This window comes from Budorcas taxicolor, chromosome 19 (assembly GCF_023091745.1).
Source record: "Budorcas taxicolor isolate Tak-1 chromosome 19, Takin1.1, whole genome shotgun sequence".
In the NCBI taxonomy this organism is placed as follows: domain Eukaryota; kingdom Metazoa; phylum Chordata; class Mammalia; order Artiodactyla; family Bovidae; genus Budorcas; species Budorcas taxicolor.
The window spans coordinates 23,331,096-23,346,633 of NC_068928.1; the positions used below are offsets into that span (position 1 = coordinate 23,331,096).

The 15,538-nt window shown below is 37.9% G+C and overlaps 1 protein-coding gene across 1 annotated transcript in view; it reads right to left on the bottom strand.

Moving 5' to 3' along the window:
• The window catches only part of METTL16 (methyltransferase 16, N6-methyladenosine), a 60,533-nt gene that overhangs the window by 36,235 nt on the left and 8,760 nt on the right, over positions 1-15,538 (bottom strand). The window contains exon 3 of the mRNA XM_052658105.1: positions 3,361-3,560. Coding sequence (XP_052514065.1) covers positions 3,361-3,560 — 200 coding nt within the window. The remainder of the gene's footprint in view (positions 1-3,360; positions 3,561-15,538) is intronic.

Below are 15,538 nucleotides of genomic sequence, written 5' to 3' on the forward strand. Positions count from 1 at the left end.
TTGGATCGCTTTACAGCCCAGGGGACTCTGAAGAGTCTTCTCCAACACCACAGTTCAAAAGCATCAATTGTTCAGCGCTCAGCTTTCTTTATAGTCCAACTCTCACATCCATACACGACTACTGGAAAAAACATAGCTTTGACTAGACAGACCTTTTTTGGCAAAGTAATGTCTCTGCTTTTTAACATGCTGCTAGGGTGGTCACAGCTTTTCTTCCAAGGAGTGTCTTTTAATTTCATGGCTGCAGTCACCACTTGCAGTGATTTTGGAGCCCCCAAAAATAAAGTCTGACACTTTTTTCACTGTTTCCTCAACTATTTGCCATGAAGTGATGGGACCAGATGCCATGACCTTAGTTTTCTGAAATGTTGAGTTTTAAGCCAACTTTTTCACTCTCCTCTTTTACTTTCATCAAGAAGCTCTTTAGTTCTTCTTCCCTTTCTGCCTCAAGGGTGGTGTCATCTGCGTATCTGAGGTTATTGATATTTCTCCCGGCAATCTTGATTCCAGCTTGTGTTTCATTCAGTCCAGCATTTCTCATGATGTACTCTGCATATAAGTTAAATAAGCAGAGTGACAATATATAGCCTTGACGTACTCCTTTCCTGATCTGGAACCAGTCTGTTGTTCCATGTGCAGTTCTAACTGTTGTTTCTTGACATGCATACAGATTTCTCAGAGGCAGGTCAGGTGGTCTGGTATTCCCATCTTTTTCAGAATTTTCCACAGTTTATTGTGATCCACACAATCAAAGGCTTTGGCACAGTCAATAAAGCAGAAATAGATTTTTTTCTGGAACTCTCTTGCTTTTTCTATGATCCAACGGATGTTGGCAATTTGATCTCTGGTTCCTCTGACTTTTCTAAATCCAACTTGAACATCTGGAAGTTCATGGTTCATGTACTGTTGAAGTATGGCCTGGAGAATTTTGAGCATTACTTTACTACTGTGTGAGATAAGTGCAATTGTGCAGTAGTTTGAACATTCTTTGGCATTGCTTTTCTTTGGGATTAGAATGAAAACTGACCTTTTCCAGTCCAGTGGCCACTGCTGAGTTTTCTAATTTGCTGGCATACTGAGTGCAGCACTTTCACAGCATCATCTTTTAGGATTTGAAATGGCTCAACTGGAATTTCATCACCTGCACTAGCTTTGTTCATAGTGATGCTTCCTAAGGCCCACTTGACTTTGCATCCCAGGATGTATGGCTCTAGGTGAATGATCACACCGTTGTGATTATCTAGGTCGTGAAGATCTTTTCTGTACAGTTCTTCTATGTATTCTTGCAACCTCTTCTTAATATCTTCTGCTTCTGTTAGGTCCATACCATTTCTGTCCTTTATTGTGTCCATCTTTGAATGAAATGTTCCCTTGGTAGCTCTAATTTTCTTGAAAAGATCTCTAGTCTTTCCCATTCTATTGTTTTCCTCTATTTCTTTGCATTGATCACTGAGGTAGGCTTTCTTATCTCTCCTTGCTATTCTTTGGAACTCTGCATTCAAATGGGTATATCTTTCCTTGTCTCCTTTGCCTTTCACATTTCTTCTTTTCACAGCTATTTGTAAGGCCTCCTCAGACAACCATTTTGCCTTTTTGCATTTCTTTTTCTTGGGGATGGTCTTGACAAGTACAAGTATGGGGGAGAGTTGGCAAGTACAGTAGAAATGAGAAATAATGAGGTGAAGGTGGGAAACCCCAGGCAGGGGGAACAACATGTACAAAGAATCATAATGTCTGATTAGAAGAACTAAAGACAACTGTAGAAACCAAAGGAAAAGAACATAATGTAAGGGTTAGGGAGACCTAGAGGGGCAAGAATCAGACAATGAAAATTCTAATAGGCCTACTAAAGGTTTTGGCTGTTTATCAGAGAAGCAAGAGAAAGTCATTAAAATGGTCAATGTAATAATCAGACATAAGTTTATACACACTTTCTGGAATGGAAAGGCAACAGAGCAGATGAGAACAGAGTAGCTGAGAAGCTATTCTGCAGACAGGGAGACATGATGGTGACTTGGGCTGGGATGGTGGGAACTGAGATGGAGAAAAGTAGATGATTTAAGAAATATTTCAGAAAGGAAAACTATTTAAGGGTACCAGGTGATAGACAATGTCAGTGAGAATGGAGAGAAGCAAAAACGAAGGATGACAGGGTGGACTGTGAGGGAGCTGCTGAAACAAGGAACAAAGGAAGAGGACCCAGGTTCGGAAGGAAGAATCTGAGTTTGGTCTTGGACTTGCAAAATCTGAGATGTCTTTGATATATCCAAGTTTCTTGTATATTTTGGACCAGAGTTCAAGAAAAGTAATCTGAGTTGGAGGAATAAACAATCTGTAGGTTATCTGCATGGAGGTAGAAAATGAAGTCGTAGACATGGATGAAATTGCCTAGAGGTAGAGTGCCAAACAGGAAAAGCGTTAAGACTGAGCTTCAGAAATTCTCAATATTTAACAGCCAGATACAAGAAAGGAAGCCAGAAAAGGGGAGAAGAGTGACTAAAAATGAAAAGAGAAAAACAGAGTCTGGTGTCGTGGAAGCTAACGGAGGAGACTGCATTTAAAAGAGAAAGGAGAGGTAGGTAAACGCTGCTGGAAAGGTCATGTACTATGAGCCTTGAAAATGTAGAACATTTACTATCACCTAGAAACTGTCTCCTCTTAACTATATTTAGAAATAGAGTACACAATTTTTAATTCTTCATTCTTTCTATAAAGAATTAATAAAGTCCAACAGATTAACAAATTTTAAACTCTACCAAAATGAAAACACTGGCTATGACAAACATACATTTATAATCGCAAAACACAGCCTGGCTTCATTTCCTTCTGTTTCTCTACTTATTTCCCCAAATGAATCAAACAGGACAGTTTTCTCCATTGTAGAAGTTTACAATTAAGTGAACATCTTAAAGCCTTTTTCTTTCCTTTTAATTTTGGATTAAATACTCTCTATGAATAATCATCTAAGAGATTTCTAAAAGTATTCAGGCCCACATGATCTTTTATTAAATGGCCATCACCACAACATCCCAATATGGGGACTTCTGTACTAATACCAAATAATTCAGGGTAAAAATAGTGTCCAACAGACACAGATGTAAACATGGTGATCTGAAAAGCTAAAAAAACAGGTGCCCTACTTTCATCCTGCACTCTCTTACTCCCTTGTGCCGTTTGGGGCTGACAATCCCTTCTCAGAGAGACTGACAGCAGAAAAGCCCAGGTGTACCAAAACAGGACAATGATATCTGTAGCCAGTTTCTTTTACACAACATCCAGGAGTTTTCAAAGAACTTGCAAAGACTTCACAAAATTTATGAAACTTAACAGTTAGCCAAGGAAGAATTTTAAGCCATGTACCTATGTCAATTCCTCTTCGGAGGGTACTTTTGTCAGAGTTCTGATGACCGATCAGATCTTCTACCCAATGAATATAGTTGAGTCTCAAGGGAACTGTAGGAATCAGTCTCTCCAGCGGAATATCGATAGAAAGTCCAAAATCTTCCCTTAGCAGAGTACAAGTCAGAGCTCTGACTGCTTCAGGGTCTTTAAAATTAAGACTGAAAGGTGGAGAAAAAGAAGTAAAACTGATTAGTAAGATGCACTATGTTGCAAAAGCTCTATGGCAACCAGGCAGTACCAAACACCCATTTGAATTTCCTAGGAGAGCATGCATAAATAGTTATGCAGGAGCATTCAGGGCAGTGGCAAACACACATGGGCGTGAAACAATCACAGTATATGAGAGGCAGCGTAAATTTCCTCCAAAAATACTGCATCCTCATACATGAAGCATACAGGACCAGAGTACCTCAGTTCCAGTTCCTGCCGAGTTGTCTCCTTACTTAGTTATGTAACTTTGGACAAGTTATTTAGCCTCTCTGAGGCCATTTTCTCCACTGTAAAATGGGGATAATAATACCTACATGTAGAGCTGCTGTGTGATAATCTGTGAAAAGTACTAGCATAATGCCTAAATGCTGGCTATTTTTACTATCACCAATTAACATGATTTGATAGTAGCATTCTTTGAAAATCATACTTAAAAGTGGAAAGAAACCAATATAAGATGTTTTATAATGAAAACAGGTTAACATATTTAAATACAACAAATATTACAAATATTAAAATTTAAATGTGACTAATTTTAGCAGGCTTCCTGAGTAGTAATTTACATACTATAAATTCACTTATAAAGACACAATCGTTTCTTGTGTATTCATGGAGTCATGCAACCATCACCACAAGCCAATCCCATCACCCTCAAAAAAAACCCCTGCACCCATTTGCAAGTCATTCCTCATTTCTGCCCTCAGCTCTGGGCAACCACTAATGTAACTGTCTCCAGAGATTTGCCTTTTGTGAACATTTCATACAAATGAATCATAAACATGTGGTCTCTGCATCTGGATTCTTTCACTTAGCACAATGTTTGTGAGGTTTATCCACGGTGTAGCATGTATCAGCACTTCATTTCTTTTTATGACCAAATAATACTCCATTGTATGGACGACCACATTGCAGTTTAGGTACTGGATGAATAACCACATTAGCGTTTTGTTTACCCACTTACCACTTGATGGCCATTGGGATTGTTTCTATTTTTTGGCTGTCATGAACAATGCCGCTAATAAATATCCACATACAAGACTTCACATGGATGGGTTATTATTTCTCTTGAGTAGATATGGAGGAATATGTCATATGACATATTTACATTTAACTTCTTAAGAACTGGTGTCAATGTAACTATTTTGAGAGGCAGGAAAAGTGTTAAATGAGAGGAAGTAACTTTGCAGCAACAAAATGCTGGAACGGAATCAGGAGGATAAATAACTTCAAAAGTGACTGACTTCACATTAGGTGGGGATTTATGATCTTTTAAAGACAAGTTTCCATAAAACAGTGGGAGTGGAAGTTTGCTGCATAAATATATGCTAGCAATAAAAAGTCTCATTAAAATATGTTAAGCCTATTTAATGGGATATTAATGAGGTCTACTCCTAGGCATCAGAGGTAGATATATATTAATTTTGTCAATTGTGGAGGCTGATAAAAGAGAGTTAATCCACGGGCAAGCAACCATGAACACAGTTTTGCTTCACTCAATAGCACAGCAATTGCCTCAATCAATTTTCACATTAAAAAATAAAAAAGAAGAAGACTAGCACTACCTTTGTATTCCTTCCTTAATGAAAAGCAGCACAAAAGCAGGTTCAACAAGAGAAATTATGTAGCAAAAAAAAAATCTATAAAAACTTAATCTTTAACTCTAACAAGAATATCCTATTTTATTCCTGTGAAATCAGTAAAGTGTTCAAAAAAGATGGGCCAACTCCACTTCAGCCCTTTGACTGTGTGGATCACAATAAACTATGGAAAATTCTGAAAGAGATGGGAATACCAGACCACCTGACTGCCTCTTGAGAAACCTGTACGCAGGTCAGGAAGCAACAGTCAGAACTGGACATGGAACAACAGACTGGTTCCAAATCGGGAAAGGTGTACGTCAAGGCTGTATATTGTCACCCTGCTTATTTAACTTAAATGCAGAGTACATCATGAGAGATGCTGGGCTGAAAGAAGCACAAGCTGGAATCAAGACTGCTGGGAGAACTATCAATACCCTCAGATATGCAGATGACACCTCCCTTGAGGCAGAAAGGTAAGAAGAACTAAAGAGCCTCTCGATGAAAGTGAAAGAAGAGAGTAAAAAAGTTGGCTTAAAGCTCAACATTTCAGAAAACTAAGATCATGGCATCTGGTCCCGTCACTTCATGGCAAATAGATGGGGAAACAGTGGCTGACTTTATTTTTTTTTGGCTTCAACTCACTGCAGATGGTGATTGCAGCCATGAAATTAAAAGACGCTTACTCCTTGGAAGGAAAGTTATGACCAACCTAGACAGCATATTCAAAAGCAGCGACATTACTTTGCCAAAAAGGTCTGTCTAGTCAAGGCTATGGTTTTTCCAGTAGTAATGTATGGATATGAGAGTTGGACTATAAAGAAAGCTGAGCGCAGAAGAACTGATGCTTTTGAACTGTGGTGTTGGAGAAGGCTCTTGAGAGTCCCTTGGACTGAAAGGAGATCCAACCAGTCCATCCTGAAGGAGATCAGTCCTGGGTGTTCACTGGAAGGACTGATGCTGAAGCTCAAACTCCAATATTTTGGCCACCGGATGCGAAGAACTGACTCATCTGAAAAGACCCCGATGCTGGGAAAGATTGAGGGCAGGAGGTGAAGTGGACGACAGAGGATGAGATAGTTGGATGGCATCACCGACTCAATGGACATGAGTTTGGGTAAACTCCGGGAGTCAGTGATGGACAGGGAGACCTGACATGCTGCAGTTCACAGGGTCGCAGAGTCGGACACGACTGAGCAACTGAACTGAACTGAACTCCACTTCCTTCAATGACAGTGACGACAGTCAATTTTTACACATGGAAAAGAAGTTCACATCAGAGTACCATACTAAAAACATTCAAATAAGTTCACGTTCTTTATTCTACAACAGCAGCCCAATCTATTACTAATCTAGCCCAGTCACTGGTAGACACACAAAAGGAATATAAACCATTCTGATGTCTATGTCCAAGCCTTACACCCTGAAATGCAAAATTTCAGAATTTTTCTATCGAACCAAGAATAACCTAGATACCTTATAAAATAAACGATGGAAAATATTCTCTAAGAGCAGCAGTACCTACTGACAGAATCGCTTACCTAACATTTCTCAATGTTATTATGTACTGGCATTTTGAATAAAATTGTGAAAATCGGGAACTGCAAACTCAAATATTTACCAGCTACTACTCAAAATGCCAATCCTTGACAAGATATGTCCTTGTGCCAGAATGTAAATCAACACACACCGAGGAGAGTCACATACAAAGACATGTCTGCTGAACCACACCTGTGGCACAGGTCCTCGCCTTGGTGGTCAGCAACAAGTAGTTTGTGGTCGAGCAGCCAGGCCAATGGCTACACTAGTGGCACTAAACCAGATGGCACAAACCACCATTTCAAAGGGGACGGTCACCAGGCAGTTCTAGGTAATTAATATCAAGTGGGTTTGCCAGCCCACCTTTGCCAAATCTCTAAAATTTCAAATGAAACCAGGAACCCATATCTTTATATAAAATTTTTCTGATTCTTAAAATCTACGTTGACAATAAATAACTGCAAGTCTCATACAATTCACAGGCTAAAAGGTGGCAATCTCTATTGTAGAAAGTGGAATAACAAAGTTGGGTACTTGGCTACTCTGCACTTTTAAAGTAGTATAATACTGTTTCACTCTTTTTAAATACTACTTTGCTCAAATGAGCTATATAGACCAGGTCAGAATTTTTTTTTTTTTTTAATTTTTTTTAGGTCAGAATTGAGAGGCTGTGATTGCTTCATTCCTTTATTTATTCAACAGATATTATATGTCAGCTATGTGCTTGGCCATTGTGCAAAATATTGGAGACGCTGCAGTACGCAAATACAATCTCTCCCTTCATGAAGCTGACAGTCTGGTAGGTATTAATTACCAGAATCATTCAAATATACATAAAATTGTCACTGTGATGAATACTATAAAAGTATAGGTACACTGTGCTATGAAACATACATACTAAGTGGAACTGCCTTGGGAAGGTCAAAGAAGGCTTCCCTGAGGACTAAAAGTAGAATAAAAGTTTAACAAAGGAAAGAACTGAGAGAAGGGAACGTGGATGGCATTTTAGGGTCCTAAGTAAAGAGAAGAGCAAGTACAAAGACCCTGAGGCAGGAGAGAACTTACGGGGCATCCCTGGTACTGAGAGACAGCCACTGTGTCTAACATGCAGAAAGCAAGGTAAGCACGCATGGTTTAAAATGAGGCTGGAGAGGAAGAGAGAAGCTGGATTATGGAGGACCTTATAATTATGGTAACCATAAAACTTTATCAATTAATTCAGGACTCTTCTGAAAGTGAAAGAGCTATTAATCACATCAGGATAATTATAATCTATGTTAAGGAGTTAGGTCTAGTACGGAATAAAGATGGGCCAAGTGGAAGCAAAGATGCCAATTAGAGAGCTACTGCCGTAAAAGGCTGGACAATGGCAGCAGTGGCAAAGACAGGGAAAAGTGACAGTAATTTAGACATGTTTACGAAAGAAAACTTACAAGATTTGCTGATGGACCGACACGCAAAGTAAGGGAGGGTGTGTTTACAGGTGTCTCCTGGTTCTGGCTTGCTCAACAGGACAGACAGTGCTATTTGCTGAATTTGGGAACTCTGGTAGAGAACCATTTTTGAGGAAACATCATATTTGAGAGCCATGTTTGAGACACCTCAGTGCAGATATTGAGTAAACATGATCTCTAGGTATAGAACTCAGAAAACTGGCCTGCACAAATGTATAAGCTATCTGCAAACAAACAAATGAGACCCTAGCACAGGTGACAGTGTCTAAGGAGAAAACACCAAGTGAGAGGAAAAGAGCTTCCCACTAAGCCCAGAAGAGTCCTTTAATGGCTGTATGCACAACTGTTACAGAGGAAGCTACGTCAGGAAACAGAGGGCGGAAGAAGGAAAACCAGGAAAGTGTGATGCAATGCCAGCGACACCAAAGGAAAAAGGTGTCCACGAAGGGTTAAGAGTGTCAGCAGAGAAAACTGCTTCTCAGAAGTCAACTGAAAACTGAAACTGGATTTAGTAATGTGACACCTTTTCAGGAGCTGCTTTTGGAGTGGTGGAATTTAGAATCTACCATGAAATGTGCTAAAGATTAAGTATGGTATGAAAAAAATTGACTGGATAAATAGACAATTCTTCAAGAAGGTGAGTTATGCAAGGGAGAGAGGGGGCACAGTGACAGAGCTGATGGAGAGGTTTATTAATTTTTTAATAGAAGACTTAAACATGTTTAAAAGTCAATGAAAAGTCACACAGGCCACATACTCTGATTCGATTTATTAGAAACATCCAAAATAGGCAAAGTTTTAGAGACAGAAAGCAGATTAGTGGTTTCTAGGAGTTGAGGAGACAGAGCCGTGGGGGATGACTGCTCAATGTGTTACAGGGTTTCTTTCGGGGGTGATGAAAATGTTCTGGAATTAGACAGTGGTGATGTTTGCACAACCTGTGAACCTAGTAAGAACTGAATTGTACACTTTAAAATGAAGATTTTATGATATGTGAATTATATCTCAATTTTTTAAAAACTCAAAAGGAAGAAGCTAGTTGATAAGACTTTAAGTAAAGGAATTTACTGGACTATGTAAGGTTCTTGAGGTGGGGGAGGGTAGGGAAGCCAAAGTGCACATGGCAAATTTAATTGAATTAGGATATAATAATAACAGTTATAAAGATAATAACAGGGTGTCAAACAGAAACAAAAGCCAAATGTATGGCTTTTTGTTGAGTTTCCACCAACTCATACCTACCCACAACTAAATTTAAGAATTTTTTTTAACTTATCACACCTATGGTCAAATAAGCAATGAGACAGTAGTATCATATAAAAACAAAGATTCTGGAGCAGTTGTAAATGACCTTCACTGTTAACCCTTTATTAGCCAAAGAACCAAACTCCTACTTACAAAATAGTAAGAGACTACCTCGATCAATCAAGTTGATCTTTTAAATGGAGATTCCTATTTTAGCTGACGAACAAATGACAGGGAAGAAAAACTTAATCATCCAAACTCTCATCTGCTCTTTCCAAGTACAGTTAAGAGTACTCCAATTTTTCTAGCTAAGGCCAGTGACTTACCCTAAATTTGGTGAAATGTAAAAAAAAGAAAAAAGTCCAAGAGTAAGGGAAACAGTTATATATAATTAAGCTTTACAGAAAAATCAGGAACAACCTGAAAGTAGTCAGCAGAAATGCATCCAAACAAGAGAACACTTTTCAGTTGTGAAAAGCAGGAAGACTGGGCTGATCCACAGGTTTGTACGAGGAGGGTTCTTTAATATATTAAACTAACAACAACAAAAACAAAATCCCAAGTTTGGGAAAAAGCATATGTGTACATTATAATCACATTCTTGTAAAAATAAAAATAAGACAAAAAGACCCTCTACATGAATACACACAGAAAACAATCTGGAAGGGTGAGAACCACCTCGGGATGTGGACAGTCTCATATTTTTGTAGTATCTGCATATATGTTACACAATATCACCTTCAAAACAACAGTAAGTGTTTTGTAACTATAAGGAAAATGCTCAAGTCAAGTGGGAGTTAAAAAGAAGTCCTTTGGTTATACCTGTATCAAAATCACAGCCACAAAAATTACCATATTATTAGTAAGTCAGGGCTTAGAAAGGAAAAAACAAAGTAATTTGGTCTCTAGGGTGGAAGAACATTTTTTGACCTTTTTTCTTTTATGTATGCCACATTACCACTATAAATGTAGGTAAGAAGGATATATTTCCATAATTTCCCCATTAATGTAATGGGAAATGTTTGTATAATATATAAATGTTTGTATAATAGTTTCAAAAATATCTTTTTCAAACAAGGAAAACAGATCCTTGGTTCCAGAGTACCTGTTTTCTGTGAAAGTGGGCCAATTCTTTCGGAGACCAAACCAGAGTATTTCCCACACTGACAGCAATCACCAAGAGAGAGTTGTACAGCTTGAGCATTAATTACATGGCTTCATGAAACACTTGGAGCAAGAGAAACAGCAGTATAATTAATATTTTCTTAGTGCCTTCAAACAGAGTTGTTGTTTATATAAACAATTCTCATTATTTAAAAAAATGTACTTACTTTGATGGGATAGAACATATAACTTATTAATAAGGAACTACATCCTAATCAACAAAAAGTATAAGACATCAAGCAAAAGCTAGTCTAATTGAAGAAAATAAACAGAAGTCAATGAAGAGCTGATTCTCAGACTTTGTTAGCCACACGAGTGGTTGTTTACTTACTTCTAAGAAAATACAGACACTAATCTGAGGGTTGGAAATCTTTTTGTAGGACAGAAGTGAAGTCATCCGAGTTGTCTAGTTAATTATCTAGGTCACTTTAGTACCCTGGGACATTCAAAATTCCTGAACACAGGCAAGATCTTTTTTCATTCTCATTTCTGAGAGCACAGGGAGGCACAGGGACTAAAATTAGCTCTCATGTGGAAATTAGCAATTTATTCCATCAGTCTTTGTTGTTCGCTTAACACATCCAGCTCCATAAAACAAAACAGCCTATTGTCAACATGCTCATGCCTGATTTCCCCAGGATGACTCTTGCTCTGCTATTGATGAATACAGTATCACCATTATGGATGGAGTCTGGAAAGATACATTCTGTGACCATGGTTAAAGTAACAAGCATTGTAACACTGTATAGGCTGAACCTTATGTAACAACAGAGGCTGAAGCCTCCCCACCTCACTCCAACACAGGTTTCTATTCATTAGGTCTTCACTGAGGTGCTAAAAATGGTACAGTCATAAACTATGACACAGCCCTTCAATGCTGGGACTTTGGTTTTGAAAACAAATCAGTTAAGTGTCATACTCTATTCAGACTCAACTGACAGGGCTCAAGTAGACTGCAGGATGTTCCTATGGGGCTGGTTACTGTGAAAAAGCAAACTGAAATCTAATTGCAATGGTCAGATATGATTACAACAAAGCAGTGACAGATGCAGGGAAGAGAGAGAGAGACAAAGGAAGAGAGATCACACCAGCAATCCTTGATACCTTATCAAGTATACCAGGCTTAATAACAATAATAAATACCCTTTACTAAGTGTCTCGAATGTGTTAGGTCACTTTGCACTTGTTGCTTACCTTTATGACAAACATGCAAAGTATGCCCTTTTATCCCTCCTTTTTAGATGAGGAAATTCAGTCTCAGTAAAGCTAAGAAAATTATCCAAAACCTCACAGCTGATAAGTAGCACTCTCAAGACTGGTCCTTAGGATGACTCATTCAGAAGTGCCCCTCTTTCCACACCACACCCTGGTTGCCTTCAGAGAGTACTTCAGGGCTCAACAAATAAATGACACTTCAATCCATCTCAAGTCTAATGTTCTATCTGGTATTCCTTTTCCATCACTAGCTGGATTTGTATTTTGGCCATTCTTTTTTGTGTATCTTCTTGAGTTAAGTTAAAGTAGGTAAGTGTTAGTTGCTCAGTTGCGCCTGACTCTTTGCGACCCCATGGACTGCAGCCCACCAGGCTCCTGTGTCCATGAAATTTTCCAGGCAAGAATACTGGAGTGGGTTGCCATTTCCTTCTCCAGGGGATCTTCCCAACCCAGGGATCGAACCCAGGTCTCCTGTACTGCAGGTAGATTCTTTACCAACTGAGCTACAAGGGAAGCCCGTTAAGTTAAAAAGCCACTATAAAAATAAAGAATATGCTACTGATGCATATAATCATAAATGACTCTTACCTAAGTAAGCAGAAAGGGGGGTGATGTCCAAAAGGAGGTAGGTCGTTTACCCTAAAAAAAAGGACATCTCCTTCTATCGTGTGTGCGTGTGTTAGTCACTCAGTTGTGTCCAGCGCTATGTGACCCGTGGACTGTAGCCCACCAGGCTCCTCTGTCCATGGAATTCTCCAGGCAAGTAAACTGGAGTGGGTTGCCATTCCCTTCTCCAGGGGACCTTCCCAACCTAGGGATCAAACCTGGGGTCATCTGCATTGCAGGCAGATTCCTTACCATCTGAACCACCAAATCATAGACCCCTTATGTGCTTATTGCCAACCTAAAGTTGGCATAAACTCATACTCTCCCATTGTTAAAGTAAGAGAAGTTCTTCTCAAGTTTGCTTCAATCTCTTTCCATCCTCTCACAGACAAATTTGCTTCTCCTTGCAAAAACTTTTTAAATTACCTTTGCCTATCACGAAACAATCACTATGAACACCAGGTTCATGATTTTAAGTCCTTTTCTATGCACAGCATATCTGCAGATACTTTGGTTTCAGTCTGAAACAAAATCATGTTTTATAATCTGCAATACCCATTCCCTGGGCTACGTGGTAGTCCACTGTAGGAAACTGCACTGTAAGAATACACAATTTTGGAAATATAAATTATTTCCAATTTTCCTTGTTATAAACAGCTCTGGAATAAACATCTTAAAACATACATTATTTCATTTAAGTATGCTTTTAGAACTGTCAAAGCTGCAATCCTACCAGCATTTTATCACTATGCCTATTCAACTACATTTTTGCCATTGATGAATAATGTATATTTTATCTTTGCTAATTTGGTCCATTTGTCTTTCTTCTTTTGTAAATTGCCTATTTTTATCCTTAACCTATATATTAAGGTTTTTTTCCTTTTTCTTATTGTCTTCTAAGAGTTTTTCATATTAAGGGAGCTATATGCTGTAAATACTTAGACTGTACGTATTATCACTTTTTACCGTTTCTTGATATGTAAAAGTTTTTATTTCTTAGGCAGTTGAATTCATAAAATTTCTTTTATGCATTCTATCTTTGAGTTTAGAAAGACTATTCCTATACCCAAAATTCAACAGTTCACCTATACATTTTTTCCTAGTATTTAAATAAAATAAATATACTGAAATCATTAAACCATCAGGAATTTAGCTTGTATAATACATAGGAAAGGGAATCTAATGCACTTTGCCCACAGCTGTTCCAACTGCATCTATTAAAAATCCATTACTAAAATAAATAATAAATAAAAATCCATTACTTAAAAAAAAAAAGTTTCTGTCTAGTTCCACCCTTAACAACCTGAAATGCTCTTATTCTACGTTATAGTCTTTACATGGTGGGGTGGTATCTTTTACCTAGGAGTCAGGTTCTAAAGTAAGCCTGTAAAGTGAAAATCCAAAATAACACTGTGACATCTCTTTAATCATTCACAGCACTGTAATGTTCACATTATGAGGAACACACAGGAGTCAGGACTGATTAAGAAAGGAAGATTCACCCTGTCCATTCTACACTCCCTCTGGGAGGTTCAGTACTGAGTAGAGTGCAGGCTGGACTCACTCTATTTAATGTGCACATGCTGTTTAGACTTGAACGCCACTTTGTGCCAGACAATGGGGGCCCATTCCTGTGGCAATACGTCTCTAATGTTTTAATTCCTTGAACTTCACAGTATACTAAATACCCATCTGGGAGAGTTTACACTCCTTCACCTTTCCATCATCCATTTAGAACATTTGCTTTGAGCATCTTTTCTTTGAACAAAAGAAATGTCATGTCATTTTCTTTCACAAAAACCTCAGGAGGATTCTGATTTGGAGAAGAATTGACATATTAACTTTATTGAGCTCTCCCATCCAGAAACATACTGTGTCCCTAGATTCACTGTCTCCCCTGGACCCCTGAGAGCAATGCTGTTGCTTTATGCACACGGGCTTAACGTATTTCTTTGCCGAGTGTCTGCCTATTTCTCTTTGTTACTGTGTACAGGATCTTTTATTGTAATTATATTTTCCGACTAGTATCTGGAAGGCTATCAATTTTCCTTTATTTATATACATTTAAAATATATACATGTATGTATATTTTATTCAGTAATCATTTGAAAATTCTTAGGTGATTCTCAAATGTTTCTTCAGGTAGACAATAATCAAGCCATCTGTAAAACTGCAATTCTTTTTCTTTCTAATCTTTGAACTCAATAAATAAGAGAAGCGGAAGACTGCGTTAAAGAGTTGCAACTCAGTCACTTCTAGTGTTAGACGCTTGTGCAAGCTATTTAAAAAGAATGTGTGTTCATGTTTGTAGATTAAAAAGTTCAAAATATATCATTAAATCAAACCCATATTATTTAGGCTCTCTATCAGTAGTTCTTAACCTTTTCTGGGTCAACTACTCTTTTAAATGTGAAGTTCTAAATTATAGGTTAAAGCTTTAAGCCCTTCATGGACACAGGAACCTGGTGGGCTAGTCCATGGGGTCATAAAGATTTGGACATGACTTAGCGACTGAACAACAACTTCAAGAAAAAGAGCGTATATATAGAATATTTTTGCCTAATTGTCTTTGAAGCATTCACTGATCCTCTGAAAATCCCTAGGCCATTGTTGTTTATTTTTATCTACTTGGTTCGAACTACAAAGAAAAATGTCTCTGAATTACATCAAACACTTAAGTCTTCTGAAAGTTATTCCTTTCAGAAGACAAAAGACAAACTTGTTTTCTTTTTTTAATAAATTGAGGCTTTTTGTCTTCTATTTTACTTTAATTTGGAGGGAAGTCTCATTTCTAACAAGATTTTGCCCATCCCTTTATTTTTTATCAGCAATTTTAAGTTTTGAGCATGGCATCTATAAATGGCATATAGTTAAGATTTTAAAGAATTATTCTCATGCATTCAACAAACATTTATTGAATGTCTATTACTTGTCAGACACCCTTAAACCATTTGGATATGTTGTGATAATAAAGTTTGTGGTCTGCTCTGAGTGATTTTCTTAAAAAATATAAATCTTAAACACATCTTAAAAATCTAACCATTTAAAAAATCCTCCTCTGGTTCCTTAAAGTATGAGCAATCAAGTTCATTCTTATTTGCATGCTATGAAAGGCTCTTTGTAACC